Genomic DNA, 17508 nt, shown 5'->3' on the forward strand with positions numbered 1-17508 from the left:
TAGCGCTTCTTCAACATATAGATTTCGAAAGTCGTAATGTGCATGGTACTATAAATTGTTGCTCTGAATCCAAGTACTTTGAGAGAAGTAGATTTTTGCTTCGACATTGCAGCGACTAGCTAATATCTTTTTTTGTTAATCTTATTTTGCGACGAAAGATTTGGATTCCTTTATCGACGCTTTTTTTTTTTCAATAGTCCTCACAACGATCTAAATCGACCTCACAACGATCTTGAGAGAATTCCGTCGAGTATATCGTATTCTTGTAGAGGTCTCGTCTAACTTGCTACTTCTCTCATGACAGGAGGCATGGTGAAAATGCACAGGAAATGGTATGTGATGCATGTGCAGAGTTTCCTTTAACACATGCGTGTATTAACCCGATTGATAACACACCGGAGGATGTTCGTGGAGGCATTTATCGTATTACCCCTTGTCCTCCCCGATCGCCATCCAAACTCCGTGTCCTTCGACCTTATTGGGCGGGGCGAGGGTGCACCGAGTAACGGCGTGCTACGCCTCTTTGACAGATTTGAACACGGTATTTTAGCTCCATTAGTAGAGAGTAGAGTGATCTAATTTCTCCCTTTTCTGGGCGTTGGTAAGCATCAGTCTCTCTCTCTCTCTCTCTCTCTCTCTCTCTCTCTTTCTCTCTCTCGCCGATGCTAAAATTAGCCGGTAATGCGAGACGTGACCGGTCGCATCGCGGACCCTCCGTCCACTCTCGACAAAAAAGTATTCGCGTCCTTACGAGATATGTACACATATCTGTTTGAGAGCAAGTCGTTTTACACCCCTTTTAGCGTAACCGCTTTTTTTTTCGCTGAAGGTGAACCCCCTTAGAACAAAAGACACGCGGAGAAAATCGATGGAGAACACCGACGGAGTTCGCCAAGTACAAAAGCTCGCGGCTAGTTTCCAAGTGTTGAGAAACTATGGCGTACCAACGGCCAGAAAAAAAAAAAGGAAGAACTACTAGATAAAAAGGAAGGAATGTCAGGTTGGCTCTTTTTAACGCCTCCCCCGAAACAGACCCGAAAGTCCACAAACGGAACGCTCTTTCGCATCACTCGATCCAATTGCTAGCTATACGTTACTCTACTCTACTCTCACTTCTTTAATACTGTTTCTCTCTCTCTCTCTCTCTCTTTCTCTCTTTCTTTTTCTCTATGTTTCATTCCTTACCCGCCCTACCTTCTCTCTACACTCTTCTCTTCTCTTCTCTTCACGCATATTTTATTGCCTCTCTGTATATCATCCGTCTTGTGTAAAAAGAACGACATAGTCCCGCCTGTACATTTCGCCAAGTTCGGCACGAGCTCTGTGGCTGCCAAATACACTAAAAGCCTAGCCAGTAGTTATGCGGCCAGGTATCACAACTGTGGATATACGTTTTCAAGCTTCTAATACTTTTTATCCCTTTGATTTTAAGTTTCAGCGTAAGTTAAGTCGCGAAAATTAAATTCACAAGGAGAGATAAATATGCCGTTTTACAAAAATTCATTTGTTTTATGTTAGTTTTTCAAAATCTGCTTAATGCAAGTGTGTTGTGTTCGACGTCATAACAATTTGTCCATGTTTATTAATATTTTTGAAATTTTATTTTGAATTATTTCTAACATAAATTATTGAATTAACTTGTATCCAAGCTTACGCGGTGGATAAGATAAGAATACATATGCGTGACGATGTAGAGGATGTTTGTTCTTGTTTGTTTTAATAAATTAGCCTTCCGCGCGCTAGTAAAGTTAATCCGCGAGGAAGATTTTTTTTTTTTTTTTTACGCAAAGACCGCAACTTTGAAAGACGCCGTAAAATTACGACGCAGTTGCGCTTTGAAGTTGTTTAATTTACCAGTCGGCCATTAATTGACTTTTTGCGTGTTCTGTAACGTATATCCACGGCAGTGCTCGTTTTCGCCAAAGTAGAAAAATCCTACTCTGTAACGCGCCAATGTTCCTCGATGTATCTGCTGTTCATCAAAGATGTCTACTTCCTCATTCAGTATTGACTACTATCCTACTCGAGTCAATTCCTTTCATTCCGCAACGTTTGAGATCCATCAAGAATCCGCCAGATTGAAAAGATTCATGACGGTCATGATATTGACAATTGTTATACATTATATTTTGTTGCTTCCGAATTATTATAATTTAACAGTATGCATCGATTTCCGAATTTAATTTTACAAAATGCCAAATACATGGTATAAAAATTTAACACAAACTTTAGCGTACATGTGTACAATTCAGACAAACTGTCTGAACAAAAGACCACCGTCTAACGCACAAAAGGAAATAAAAGATTAAATTTTAATCCAGGAACACGTTATAAAAGACATAAGACTCTTTTACGTTGCTCGAAAATTTTAATCTAATGCAACATTCCGACATTATTCGAACGTAAATCAATAGAGACACTCGCAGTTATGATATCACGATGTCATGACACCATGATGTCATCGTTCTTTCATCACTAAGAGACAACCAGAGGATCATCCATTTCACTCTTTCTCTTTCTTCCTCTGTATATATCCATCTATCTTGTTCATTTAGCTCCAAGCAAACCATCGAGCACGGCGTGATGTGTGATCGCAATCGAAGGAGAGGCAGCGACCGTTTGAACAATCGCCTCACCCACATTATCCCCGAGTTGCCTACCCCTCCCCCCCCCCTCCTCCTTCCCACCTCCCCTTCCCTCCTCCTCACTCCGACGACTCCGTAGGATCCTCCTTCTGACTTTTGCGCCCCCGGCCCTGCCAAGCCAGCCAGCCAGCCCCCCCCCCCAGCCTCTAGCCCCCCAGACCCGCCCCCCCCCTTTGCCCACATAGATAGAGTGCCATGCCATGCGTGTTCGCTCTTGCTGTAGGTATGTCGCGAGTTTCAACGCGGGGCGTGCAAACGCGGCGAGACGGAGTGCCGGTTTGCGCACCCCCTCGAGACGGTGCAGGCGAACGAGGACGGCTCTGTGACGGTCTGCATGGACGCTGTCAAGGGCCGATGCAATCGGGACCCCTGCCGCTATTTCCACCCCCCTCTGCACCTTCAAGCCCACATTAAGGCCGCACAATCTCGGGCTAGCATTGCGGTAATGCATTCTCTCTCTCTCTCTCTCTCTCTCTCTCTCTCTCTCTCTCTCTCTCTGCTCTGTCTATAACTATCTATCTATCTATCTCTTCTCTCTTTACTTTCATTTCTCACATTTTCTTCCCTCTTCTTGTTTACATTACTTTCACAATTATTTCTTTTTTTTTTTGTCATTCCCAATCTTCTTGTTTATCTCTCCCATTTTTTTTGTTTGCGCTTTTGTTCCGTCCTTCCTAAATATTTCTCCTAATCTGGTTTGAGTACCTCGTCCAGCATATCCTTCTTTACGTAGTCCAACCAAGTCCACGCTATATCTTGCCCTTCAGATCTTTTCCCGAGTCTCTAGACAACAGAGGATTTCCTTCTTGTTTTTTTTCTTCATTACATGTCCAAACTGTTCGTTCTATTTTTATTTCTCCATCTTAATTGTCGGTGGATTGCGACAGAACTTTATTTCAGTAAAATGAAGTAGAATGTATCGTTAAACGTAACAATACAATACAAACAATACAAACGTAACAAAGCACGTAATACAAATAGAAGCAAGATATTAATTTAACATAATGCAGGAAAAATATTTCATGTTGCATAATTTCTGACGTCAAAATACCGACGCTATATTCTGTGTTGGCGATTGTCCCATTAAACAAAATCTCAGATGAATATAAATAATTTTGATAAAAGCTGTTAGTTTTACGACAGAAACGAAATTTTATTTTTCAAAATGTTGACAAGGAAATGTTACGCAGATACGTGTTGACATAAACAAGATGAAAATATAGCTTGCGTGAAAAAATTGTTTTTATAAATTTTTTTTACTCGATACATCTCTGTTTACGACATTAAATATTATACAAATATATTGTTCGTGTTAATGGGTCAAGCGACAACATTAGTAATCTCTTTTTCTTTCTACTTTCTTCTTTTTCTGCCTTTCTGCCTCTTTCCAGCCTCGACCTCGCAGATCGTTCCATGTGGCGTGTGCTTCATGCAAGTGTGTCGTCTCTTTTTTTTTTTTTTTTTAATTTTTTTTAATTATCTCTCCGCTGAAAATTGGTCGATGTCAAAAAGGGTAAAGTAACGCCCGATGCTCTATCCTTTTCAGTGTTGGGCTGCGTTAATAAAGTACAGTGGTGTTGATGTCGCTTGCCGTGAAAAGAAAATAACGGAAACGTGTATCGCGGTTTTATTGCGATGCATCTATTATTGAGAAGAGTAATTTTTCAAATCTCTATCGTAAAGTGTGGATCCGCCTTGTTACTCAAAGTGATGTAAAAAAAAAAAAAAATCATGCATCATTAATTTGTGTGAAAGAACCTGTATTAATTGAATATTTTCGTGAGTGATACGTGACATAAATACCATTGATTGAATATATCATATATTAAAGGTACATTATTATTGGTTATCGGAGATGGACGAATTAATTTAAATAGATTATCAGATGTTTCATACCGCATAATTCTTATTATCCCGTTATTTGCGATTGGTTAAATAATTTTGCGTAGAATACTACATTATATTGAGTTTATATTTAATATTTTAAGTGAAATCATCTAAAGCTAAAGAATATTACAGCCGTAAATATTCCCCACTTTAAGATATACGTAGACTGAAAACAAGGCCATAAATGCCAAAAGAGAACGATTTATTGCACTTTTGTTAATAAGCTTGAAAAAAAATTGCTCTATTTTTTTTTTCTTATTTATACGTAATTTCTTGATAGCTCTGACTCCATTTATACTCTCACATTGTTAATCTATCTTCTTTTATATCTTTCCATCTCCCGTCGCTCGATTATCCGTTACGAGTGTATCGCGGTCCCACTGTACTTTTTTTCTGCAAACAAGAAGATTAATCACTTAAAATGGATAAAAATTTTAAATCGTTTTGAAATCGAAAAGTATCGATACGCTTCCGGCCAAAGATGTCGTCCGCGAAGAACAAAAGACTCGAAGTGCACGCATGTTCCCCTTGACCGCACATCGTTTCCTCTTTCTCCAACCGGCTTTCTCCCCCTCTCTCGTTACCCTTTCACTCCTAAATCCGTAGTTTCGTTTCTTTCACTCTATCTCTCTATCACAATCTTTTTCTCTCTTTTCTTTCATGTTTACCATCACCCTCCCTTTCAGTTTCCTAGTTTTGTGTCAAACGAAGCTTTTCGTTGCTGCGCTGCTTTTCGCCAATCTACATCGAATATGTCTCTCTTGCTTCTCGATCTTTTCCCTCGACAACAAATAGTTTTACGTGCATCATACACTGTACTTGAACATGTATAGAGTTCTACTTTTATAATGCTGATCTCTATCATTAGATGCGATATTTATACTAGGTGAGTGCAAAAATCGTGGCCATTTTTTTAAAGAAATGACATTGCTCTTGTTACCGGGGGATATTATAGTCAATTATTGAAAAAGTGACATCGAGAATAATAAAACAATGAATTGATGTTATTTGAGTTGCCCGCAGTGCTATTTTGCGTCAACGAACATGAGTTTAAAAAGGGGAATACTTGCGTACGAGTTTCGCAAAGGAACAAAAACAGTGGATGCTGTAAAAAAATATTTGAGGAGGCGATTTTATCGATCCAAACGGTAAAAAGGTGATAAAACTTTAAACGCGATAATTTTCATGTCAAAGATGAGTCCTTCAGTGGTATCGATGACACGATCCACTGTTGTAGTCCGTGCAAAACAGAGTTTCAACGGAAAAGATAGCAGAGAATCTAAATATTGATGAATCTATCCGCTTATCGAATACTGAGAAACAACTTAAATATTCAAAAGAGGCCAAGACTTTTGCACTCTTCATACATTTGACGTCGTCGCGAGCGCGAAGATTAAAATGAGACAATAATATTGGCCAATTGCTGCGCAGTGATAAAACCATATGATAGTTATGCTAGGAGCACGATCTCTACGTCATTTAATGTTATTAATTAACTTTAATTAGGAATCATCATATGGTACTAAGATGATCGACGTGATATTATTATCATAACACAATAATTTTCTCTTGTTTATAATCTACGATAAGCAGATTATTTCTTCACGCGCTTCCTTTACATTTTTCAGCCAATTTTATGATAAAGAAAGATGGAGCGTCTCCTCGTATAACTACCATAAAGACGTTTATTTCGACCTTCCCCACCCTTATCTCTGAATTAATTGCCCCCCCCCCCCCTCCAATTATCTCCTAATCTTTTTACGATGCAATTACTTTCTTTTCCTTACCATTTGATTTTCTCCCAACGATCGTATATAGTTCACGTCCCATGTTTGTCGCTTTTGTGTTCGTCCATATTTTACATCTCCTGTATGACGTTCAGCCGTTTCCGTAGTGTGTAGTGAGTAGTACACGAGGCAAAATTCTTGTTAACATCACCAAAACACCACTGTTCTATTTCTCTCTTTCTAGCAGCCTATCGCAGCTATCCAGGTGCAAAGAACTAGTTGCAATACACCAATCACCTGTTCGGTACTTAGGTCATAATAATTACAAATATTTTTGCAGCCATGTGCACGATTCATTTCCTTTCGAACGTGAAATATCGAAAGACTTATTTTTTTTTTATTACATTCATACTTTTCCCGTTGTCCATTATTAATGGCATTATAGCATTTTCGGAATCGGACAAATTAATTGAATAATATATATTACGCAAAATAATAAGAGATCTTGTAACATTCGATGATGTTATATAATAATTTGTATGATATTCGTACGCGGACTGCGTATAATATTTATATACACTTGCCGAATAAATCTTTCAATTCGATTAGATCGAAAGCAAAGAAAGACAATGTGGAAATGGAAATGGAACGTGGTCACGTTCTTGTAAATAAGATGTAGTTGAGAAAAATATCTCTTACGAATGACACGTACACCACCCTGCTGACAAGCTGTGCTGCACGAAACCCGGCTATCAACCCCGCTGCTGTTTTTGCTGCCCCACACAAAAACGCTACACTAAAAGTTTCCCGAAAAATACATCTATACATAGAAGACAGTGGAAAAAAAAAAAAAAAAAAAAAAAAAAAACAGTAGAAGGAAGAAACAGATATGACGGGTTTGTTGGGAGGTGTGGGCCAGGCGATAAAATGTCGTCGTCTACTTCCGTTGTCAAATCTGTCTCGATTCTCGCAATCGCGTGCGATCTCGATATGACATTGATCTCGTCAAGCACGAGAAGATCGTGTAATTATCGCGTGAGGAATCGCGTTAGCGTGCACGTTCTCTTCACGATTTGTTCATTAAGCGAGATCTAAATTGGTAGATCGTTTCTCCGTCGTTGCCTTCCGACCCGCCCCTTTTGGCTCGAGAAAGAAAGCTGCATGCAGGTCGATGAAAAAAAAAAAAAAGAAAAAAAAATGTCTCTCTCGTTGTCGTCCACTTATTGTCTATTATTATTTCAATTAAATCAAGGATGATTAATTGCAGTTGTAAAAATTGACGCACAATCGGCCGGTCGGGAGTCAGCGATTTGACTAACGAGTTCTCGTTTCCGGTTGAACAAATCGAATAATCGATTGGATTGGATCAGGATTACTTTTGCGATACGTGTTTGTGCAAAGTGCGACTAGACGGCGGCCGTCCTGAAGTCAGTACGTAATTTGTAAACAGCGCGGGGTAGACATACCCCGTTTCCTGCAGACTCAATCATCGTGTTTTCGATCCGTGAACTTGTCTCCGGGCACACGAGCGTGTTCATTATCCGGGGGATAAAGGAAAAAAAAAAAAAAAAAAAAATAAGAAAAGAGATAACGACTAGAGAAAAATAAGAGCAGGAATAAAAGAGAGAGAGAGAGAGAGAAAGAGCGAGAAAGACTTTCAGCGACGTCGCGCGGAAGACCTGCAGCCACACCCGGACACAATGGAGGAGAAAAATCTCACATGGATGATTGCGGCAGACCAGCTTGTTGGCAGGGAAGTCTCATTCTCTAAAAAGTTGGTTTTCAATTTCCCAAGGGTGCATACCGCGTACCAGAACAGAATTCACCTCCGTCCGAATTTGCCTTGGGGATTATGGACTGACGTGGATCTCTTAGAAAACGTAACACGATCACGATGCGGAGGGATGTTTGTTTTACCACATCTTTTCGCTTCTCAGATAGCCCTTTCTTAAACGGATAGCCCGTCGATGACTGGACGTTTCGTAAGAAAATTTAAGTAACAGACTTACTTTTATCATTTTCAAATTTGCTCTTTTTCACACACACATATGTATATATATATATATATATATATATATATATATACAATTTTTAAAAGTCTACAAAATTATTGTCGCGTACATTGCGTTTGATTGAAACTTGAAAAAGGACATTATTATTTTAATAATAAGCTATACTTGGCTATGTGAATAAATCCATACTATAAATTTTCCTTTGTCTCGATTATTAAATAACTTTTGAAATACTATTTTAATAATATGTGATGAATGAATTCTGTAATTAAAATTAAAGCCTAGACATTTATTATCTGTATTAACGATATCGCCATGCGTCAGTATAGATAATAAATGAACGGCCCCGGATGAGGGGGGGCATGCCGAACCACCGCATCGTCGCGACGTCATGCACTCTTCGGAATTGGTATGCCATACCTGAATGTTTGTCAAGTGTACGACACAAAGTTCCCAAGCACATAAAAGTGCAGATCTATCACCGAGCTCACACATAAACTCGCGCGTTTCTCAATCTGTACAGAACAAGATCATTGTCTCACATGTAAATATATACACGCGCATGCACCTACCATCATAAAATACACACACACACACACACACACACACACACACACACACACACGTACATAGCATACGTACACACACACACACACATATTCTATAGAACAAATACGAGAAATACCATCACCGTTATCCCGTCCCTTAATGAAGATGCCAGCGACGACAGCGAGCTCGAGATTTGAACAAGAAAACACGGAAAACACTTGGACGTTCGCGAGAGATTGTGTAGATCTAACTAACAAACTAAATCAATGTCTTTTTCGTAAATTTTTTTCAGGTATCGTAACGATAGAAAGAGACAACAAGTACGAGTTCGAAGAGAGACGAATCTTCCTTTTATATTTCACTCATAGTCTCTTGCATGCATATTCTCTAATAAATCCTTCCTGCCTCCTTCCTGTCAAATATGTACATACGTGTGTATAATTTTATCTCTTTCTCTCTCTCTCTCTCTCTCTCTCTCTCTCTTTCTCTCTCGATCGCCCTCTCGCGTTTCGCAAGGGAGGCGTCGAAAGAGAAGAGCGAATGATAGCTGGACGCAAAGCGAGAGAGAATAGTGGAGCGGGAAGCCAAAGAGTCATGTCACATACGTATGCGTGTGCGTGCGTGCGTGCGTGCGTGCGTGCGTGCGTGCGTGCGTGCGTGCGTGCGCGCGTGCGCGCATGTGTGTGTGTGTGTGTGTGTGTGTGTGTGTGTGTGTGTGTGTATTTATATATAGTATCATATATCTGGTACATGAGTGTATTCATATACGCAAATATAGATTGTGAGAGGCAGACGCAAAACTAATCAACTTGGAGAGAGTGCCTCGATTATTGCAGGTGTTGCCGCAGTCAGAAACGCCAGCCCGAAAGCCCCGATGTCGATGGACGATGAAGTGGGACCGGTCCTCTTTCGTACCACGCGTGCCCCTTTGTTCTACGTAGCCCTTTTCCACGCTCTACGTCTCTAATTTTTGTCCAACATTGTTAAGATTTGCGCTTTCCTTCTTTTTAGTATACTCGTATACTTCGCCACCGTAGATGTCTCACCTTTTCATCTGTCTCTTATCTATCTCTTTCTCCTTGACATTAATCAAATAACGAATTAGTGCCAATTAGCCTGCAGATTGACGCTGACGCCAATTACATCCGTTGGTTCTATCTAACGTGCTATTATTATTATTGTTATTGTTATTATTATTGATTATCATTATCATTACTATTATTATTGTTGTTGTTGTTATTATCAGTATTATTATTATTATTATTATTATTATTATTATTATTATCATTATCATCATCATCATTATCATCATCATCATCATCATCACCATCATCATCATCATCATCATCATCATCATCATCATCAACAGTAACGTTATCTTATTAATGCTATTTACTATTGGTCGGTGATGTTTATACTCGTGTTTGTCTCGTAGAAACTTACGTTTTACGAAATCATCGCGTTGCTATATATATTTCTTTTCAAAGAAAAAGTAACGCGATGAAATCACCGATAAACGCGGTGTAAAAATTTATTTAGACCATTATTTATTTAGAGAGCGCGTTATATGTATATCGGATGAGTTCTCCGGTAATTCAAGATTCATTTCGTTCTTTTCATACGCAACATGATTTTGAATTAAAAGCAACAAAGAATAACAAAGAAAAATGTATCGTGAAAAAATTTACGGGATCGTTTATCGTCGCATCCTGCGTTTATCGGACGAAAAAGATTGCGATTGTGCGTTAACGAGACTAAAGCCGTTTATGTTTTACTCGCAGGAGTTTTTGATATTGTTTCGAAATACGACATATCTGGCTCGTGAGTCGAAAATCTGAATCAGATCTATCAGATTTCATCTTCTTTTCATCTTCGAAATTCGCGCTTTGAAATTTGTTGCTTTGCCATGAAAAGGATATGTAAAAAATTTAATAATAAAAGATAAAAAAAAAAAAGAGTAACGTAACTGTATGATGGTAAAGCGGTATCGTGTGGCATGATAAACGGTAGCAATTACGTAACTCGGGACATGCATATGCACATGTGCAACTCGAGCAGTGCGTTTATATTCCAGTGAGTATTACGTATTGGCGGATGTATCGTCTTACGCGCGATCGCGCGGGCTCACGCAAAAGTATCGTTAATCCCGTGTGCGTCGTATATCGTGTATGCGTGTGTGCGTGTGTGCGTGTGCGTGAGTGTGCGCACGATCGAAAATTCGGGAAAATAAATGCTATACGGATTCACGGAATGTTTACACATGCGACATACGCGCACGTACGTACGTACTTACACACATACACACACACACGCGCGCGCGTGTAAGAGTATATGTTCTTTCTTTTTTTTTTTACATAAAACAAAAAAATTAATACCGCGAAAACTGTCGTTTCTCGCCTTAGCCTCAACTGGTCTGTTTTTCTTTTTTTGATTTTTATCTTGCCCTCTTCCGCCTGACGATGCTTCTACATGCTTGCTGACAATACCTTCGTGCGCTTCGCTACCTGCCAATTAACGCCTGCGAAATATTGCCGACCGAAAACTCGGACACAAAAACTGTACCAACGTATAAATAACAAAAACCAACGTAAACAATACGCACGATCGACCGATGCCACGCCGCACGCAATGTGTGCCGAAATATGTGGAAAAATGCATACGCCACCATCATCGACGATCGCCGCAACGACGAAACACGTATAAATATATATATATATATGCTAACGTACGAAAAACGACGATGTCTCGGGATTGGGAATGTCCTCGGGAACCGCCGAAACGGAAACGGATGTGATCGACGCACGGGGGAAAAACTGTGTAATATGCTGTGTAAAACCCCGTGTCACACGCACAAAACGTCACGGGGGAAAAAAAAAAAACGTGGAATCGGAAAAAACCAAAAATGAACGTGTGAAAATGAAAAAAAACCAAAAAAACCAAAAAAAAAAATACGTACACGGCACGTAACGAAAAAACGCAGACGGCGACGATGCCGACGAACGTGACGGGAATGGGTGCGTTGGCTGGCGGAGTATCAGGAGTGCCAGCGACTGCGATGCCCGGAGGACTTCAGAGCGCCGGTATGGCGAGCATCGAGCTCGGCAAGAAGCGGATGCGCGACTCCAATGATGATCTGCTAATGGTACCACGGCTTATGCATGGAGTACACTTTTCCTTTTTTTTTTTTTTTTTCGTAGCTGGACCCCGGCAAAATGGCCTCGATGTCGACGCGAGGAGTCCCGACGTCGCCCGTCGCCCGTCGTCGTTTTTCGAAAATCGTCCGTATCTTTCGACGCGAGGCATTCAGGGGCTTCAGCGGGAAATTAAAATTGATAGATTCGCAGCGAAAGGCTACGGTATTCACAGTCCGTTTCTATATATTTAAGATCGTCTTAAGTTAGGTCTCAGCTTGTCTTAAGATCCTGTCGACCAATAAAATGACCATATTACATCTCTCATACTTAAGATGGTTTTAAATATAAAACCTGACTGTGAATACTGGTGTCAAAGTGTCAGATTTCGAGTAAACTTACGATTGGTCGCTCCGCTTTGTCGAGTCGCGTTATTATTAAATTTTGGATCCTATTAATCGAGAAACGCAAGAGAAAAAAAAATTAATCGCAATTGTGTTTAACTTATGTTTTAATTAACGTTTTCCTATTTGCTCGCTTTTGCCCGGTTTCGCGCTATGAGTGACGTCACAAATTTGCACGAAGGGGTGGAGTTCGGGTGATGACCGCGATGAGATTCAGGATTTCAGGCCATTTTCCGGAGGTCCCACGTAGCTGTATCTTTAAGTTACAAATTACAGTTATTGCGATTGTGAATACACTGCCGAGCGCGCTTAGAGCTCTAGCTCCTGTCTTTCATTTTTATTTCTAACAAGAGTTCCGCTGTTTTTTCTATTAGCTGAAAGAGGACAAAAATGTTTCGTCGGTGAAAGCCGGTCGAAGCCGACGCGTGTAAATCTAACGATACGAGATGTCGCGTTTGCAACGTCACGCATTATTATGATCGAAACGTATATACTGGAATACCAATAGTGTCACATACGGCACTATAACTGAAACCTCTGTGAGCCTAGCGACGTATGGCGTCATTATTGAAACCTCTCTGGTGCCTGTGTACCATCATATAGAATATTATTGTAGAAACCTTTATGCGATATCGATGGCGTCACGATTGAAACCTTTGTGATGCGACGCGATAACATAATCGCGTTCTTTCGCAAAAAAGAAACGAGATTTGCGGAAAAGAAATCCTATAACATTAACAAATTAATAAATTAACGCCACAAACTTTTTTTTTTAATTGATTGAATTTTTTAAAAACATTTTTTTTTTAATTGATTTTTTTTTACGAAAACTACAATATCCGGCTTTATCTGTCTCGCTTGTCTCGCCAATGTAACTTAGCTTATTCTCGTATCGTTTCTCGGCTCGTACGCGATACCGCATCGGCTTCTGTTTAAAAGACGATCTTAAAAGACGAAAAGAAAATTCTAGAGACTCTATCTTTTTTTTCTCTTGGTTTCGCTTTCCACTGTCGTTCGTTGCCATGTTGTTCGTACCAGAGCTTACGCCTCGTAATGTATTTATAGATCGCTTACAATTTTTTTTTTTTTTTTTTTTTTTTTTTTTCGGTCGTTAGCCACGCCACGTTTATATTTGTTTATCACAAATATGAGGAAGGGAACTCTGCGAGAAAAGGTACGCAAAGCGCAAAGCGCTGTTTTTCTGCAAGTTGTGTCCATTGTGGAGACACAACATCAAGCGTGGCTAACGAGTATCGTATATGATTTAACATACATTTACCCTTTGGCGATTCCTCGGCCGATGAAATTAGTGGATCTACGATCGCACGAAAGTAGTACACTTTCGTGACGATTGTCTCTCCGCTTTCCATCGATCGCGCTTACATTTCGAAACACGCACGCACTACTAAAATGTTTAAGAAAAATTTAATTTAACAGATGATACGTACTTTAAAATATGTCTATTTTTCACATTCATTAATCACGCTGTTTGGTAAAACCTGCGCGATTGCTACTCGCGATATTTCTTCGTTTCTCCATCAAACTTTATGCGAGCGCTTTATGATGCGTTGTTTTTTTTTTTATAGCGTGGATAATTATTTATTTTAAAACAACAATTTTTTCCAAGGCACTTGATCGCCATAATTGTGACATTTAAAGAAATGCAGCGATAAAAGTAATTTCCTCGTTAAATTTTTGTCGTGAAAGAAAATTATTTGCTGATAATTGAAGAATCTGTGAAAAAAACGATTAGACAACTGGAGATTTAAAGGATTTTGTGAATCGGAATAAATTTCGAGTTGATGCAAAAATTGACAAGTGCGCGCGTGCTTTGGATGCGAGCTCGGTAAGGAAACCGTCGATTCTAATCTCCGTACGTCAGGAAACGTTCCCTCGTGGAAAAAAAAAAAAAAAAAAAAAAAAAAAACGAAACGGAAAAGAGAGTAAAGAGGGCGAGTCACAAGGCCCTAAAGACTTGCCGTTTTTTCACGGTGTTCAATATATAAATTCTGCAATACCGTGATGCTGCGCCTACGGAGCGTTAGATCTGTGTAAATTCTGAGCTTGCGCCGATGATGCATGTTGTGCTTAAGCGACTACCGAGGTGATGGTGGACGTAAAACGTCATCCCCTCGACGCTCTGGACGATGACCAAAGTTTTGGCAATTTTTTAATTCGCGGAGGATTCCCGTCGAGCGAACCCTCACGTCGCCGCGACGCGCGAGTTTCAAGAAAAACGTTAACGATTAATTCGCCGTTTCGCGAGACGGCTTCTCTTTCTTGTCTTCGGTAGAGTCACGTCGAGTCTGCTAAAGAGCACTGTAGATTGCTTACATACACTCGCTACTTTTCTTAATACTACTCGTTCTTTTACTTCTGTCTTTATATACTTATATATATATATATATATATATCTCACGTACATATATCTCGCTCTTTCTCTCTATCTCTGTCCGTCTCTAATACTGTCTGTCAATCAGCATCTGAAACGCGATCGACAGATTCGTTCGAGTTTGAGACGTAATTTTATCCATGTGCAACTTTCCAACTCCGAGCTTCAGGACGAAAATGGATTTTCGCTGTACAAATAGAGGTTTTCCTTCAGAAAGCGTGCATAACTTCTTCGGTATTTTCGGTATATACGCAAGTTTTCAATACGCGAAGAGAAAGAAAAAGTGCCCGCGGAGAAATCCATATAAATTCATAAGAATGCAAATTTATGTTGCAGAAATGTATATCAATATTTCGGAACAAAAATTTTTGAAACGTGCTAATATCGGAGTAGCGGAATGTGAATGGATTTTCGATGTATGCATATAAAATGTGAGAATTGCGTAGATTTTATTCAGTGAATATTCACAGTGAATATTTTTTTGGCAGTAATGCAAAGGAACGAAGACTTTTTTTTTTTTATAATAAACATTAAATGAATTTTAATGCGATAAGTTGTAAGTGACGTCAAGCTTGACGTCAAGTTTTTGAAAAAATTGTAATGTTTTCAAATTAACGGTTTTCGATTAATTTCGGCTTTGAACAAAATAATGATAATTCCGATTATAACGATTTCTTTTGAAAGCGACTCTTTTGCAACTTTTTTGAAAACTTTTGCTACGACGGCGTATGCGATGTATTTTAAAAGATTTTAATATGTAACAGCAGCTGGATTCGAATTACGAAGAAAAGTTAGATCTTGTGCGATAGTTGGTAGCAACATTCTTAACCGGACGAAACGCAGTGAGAGACGTTCTGGTCTGGTTTCGCGCAGATGTTTACTGGCAACATTCGAAAATTCTCGTTTATTTTCCTCATTAGAGGTCGTTAGAAGCGCGCCTATCAGAGACGAGTGGGAGAAGTCGGGATCGGGAAATTTTGCACGCGAGTCGCGCGGTTTTTGAAAATTGCAATTCCGTGCGTCGTTACGACTCCGGGGTCCCCTTGGTTGGCGAGCGGGAACCGCGGGAACACGTGTTAACACGCATATACATATATATGTATGTACTTGTGCGCCGCTGTGACAATATATTTCACCCCGGCCATTATTATTATTATTATTATTATTATTATTATTATTATTATTATAAGTCAGCTTCTGAGCTTTTGCATCTCTCGTCTACCGCAGCTTCTAACTCGAACGTGTTTTTACACCTCGATAGAGATTTTGATTTTGGCTTTTCCCTCTTTGTTGCGCACGCGTCTGTCGCAGGCGACTTACCAAAGTGCCCGTTCACCACGTATCACCGCAAGCCTACCAGCTTTCGTGAATCCGTGTTGTGCCAACTTTCGCATCATCGTATCGGTATCTATCGCGAAGCGCCTTTTGTTCTCCGAGCTACAAGCCCAACTACGCCTTTTATTAATATCTCTCCGATCTTGTCTCTTTCTCTCTCTCTCTCTCTCTCTCTCTCTCTCTCTTTCTCTCTCTCTCTCAATCTATCTATCTATCTATCTATCTATCTATCTATCTTTCTCTCTTCAGTCTCTCCGTGCTTTTGCTCGCAAAGAGAAGAAAAAAAAAAAAAGTCAGTTCATTTCAGTCCTGATTTATCTCTCGCGAAAGCGGACGAAAAGCTTTCAGATCGTACATTAGCATTGACACTTTGTTACAGCGTGATTCCTGCTTCTTCGCTCTCGCAAATTGTCTCTTAATAGGAAGGCGACAGTGCAGTTTTTCGATCGGTTTATTTTGATCGTTTATTAATGTAAGACGACGGTCTCTCTTTAATCGAGCCGCGCACGGTTCTCGATACTGACAACGGCTGGTCTTTCTGACACGCTCCCAATAGTAGAAACAGAGGAAAAGTGCAAAAGAAAGAAAGAAAGAAAGAAAGAACGAACGAACGAACGAACGAACGAAACATTTTGCAGTTATCCAACAACGAAACGTCGTCGTTTGGGAACGTCGCCGCAAGCTGCGTCATCGGCACAACTTTTACACACTACCACTAATCCAACACCCCTTTTCTGCCGCGCCATCGTCTACCCCTCGTTTCTTTGAGACACGAGACCCTCTCTCGTTTCCCAATCTCGAAAATCCAATTATACAGACACAACGCGCCTCGTCCTCGAAATTAGTTGAAACCGATCCTGTCTTTGTTGCAGATGGACATGAAGTCTGTCGGGTCGTTCTACTACGAGAACTTTGTAAGTGCAGAACCTAAACATAGAATCATAATTCATACGGCTGTAATCCATTTCTAATGCGCGTATCACTCCGCTCGCGATCAGTACGCATCTATCCAAGAGACTTTAATTTCTTGCAGCGTTATATGAAAATTCTTTCTGAAAAATCCTCGCAAACATCTCGAACATGGAACATTATCTATACATTTTAGCGGGATATCGGAGAGTTTTCCTTTTTTTTGTAAAACAGTGATAATATCACCGGGATGCAAATGCGACATCTCCCGACTGTGTGATGGTATAATCATTGTTTTCCGAGAAAAGTGTCGTAACAAGATACAGATCAACTCATCTTGCTAATTTATTACAAACGACAATAACGATTAGTTTGATTGTTGGACAAAAAAAGGTCGGCCTTTCGACCGTCTTGTCGTGGAAAACGTCAAACCCGACGTCCGCTGCACGGCTGGATCAAGAAAACCCACGCAAAAAAGAACAATAATATCGTGTCCCCGGCCGAAAAACGGAGTCGA

At 39.9% G+C, this 17508-nt stretch overlaps 1 protein-coding gene across 10 annotated transcripts in view; it reads left to right on the forward strand.

The window, feature by feature from the left end:
• Positions 1–17508, forward strand: part of LOC105427027 (uncharacterized) — a 55500-nt gene that overhangs the window by 13066 nt on the left and 24926 nt on the right. For 3 of the 10 annotated variants that reach the window (XM_089078152.1, XM_089078153.1, XM_089078154.1), the window contains 3 exons: positions 2869–3087; positions 11801–11962; positions 16955–16996. The exons of 1 other annotated variant lie outside the window; for it this stretch is intronic. In XM_089078152.1, the coding sequence (XP_088934278.1) occupies positions 2869–3087; positions 11801–11962; positions 16955–16996 (423 nt within the window). The remainder of the gene's footprint in view (positions 1–2868; positions 3088–11800; positions 11963–16954; positions 16997–17508) is intronic. 6 more of the 10 variants (XM_089078155.1, XM_089078157.1, XM_089078156.1 and 3 more) reach the window with 3 other exon arrangements.

This window comes from Pogonomyrmex barbatus, unplaced genomic scaffold, assembly GCF_055798465.1.
Source record: "Pogonomyrmex barbatus isolate J1 unplaced genomic scaffold, ASM5579846v1 scaffold21, whole genome shotgun sequence".
NCBI classification, from domain to species: Eukaryota; Metazoa; Arthropoda; class Insecta; order Hymenoptera; family Formicidae; genus Pogonomyrmex; species Pogonomyrmex barbatus.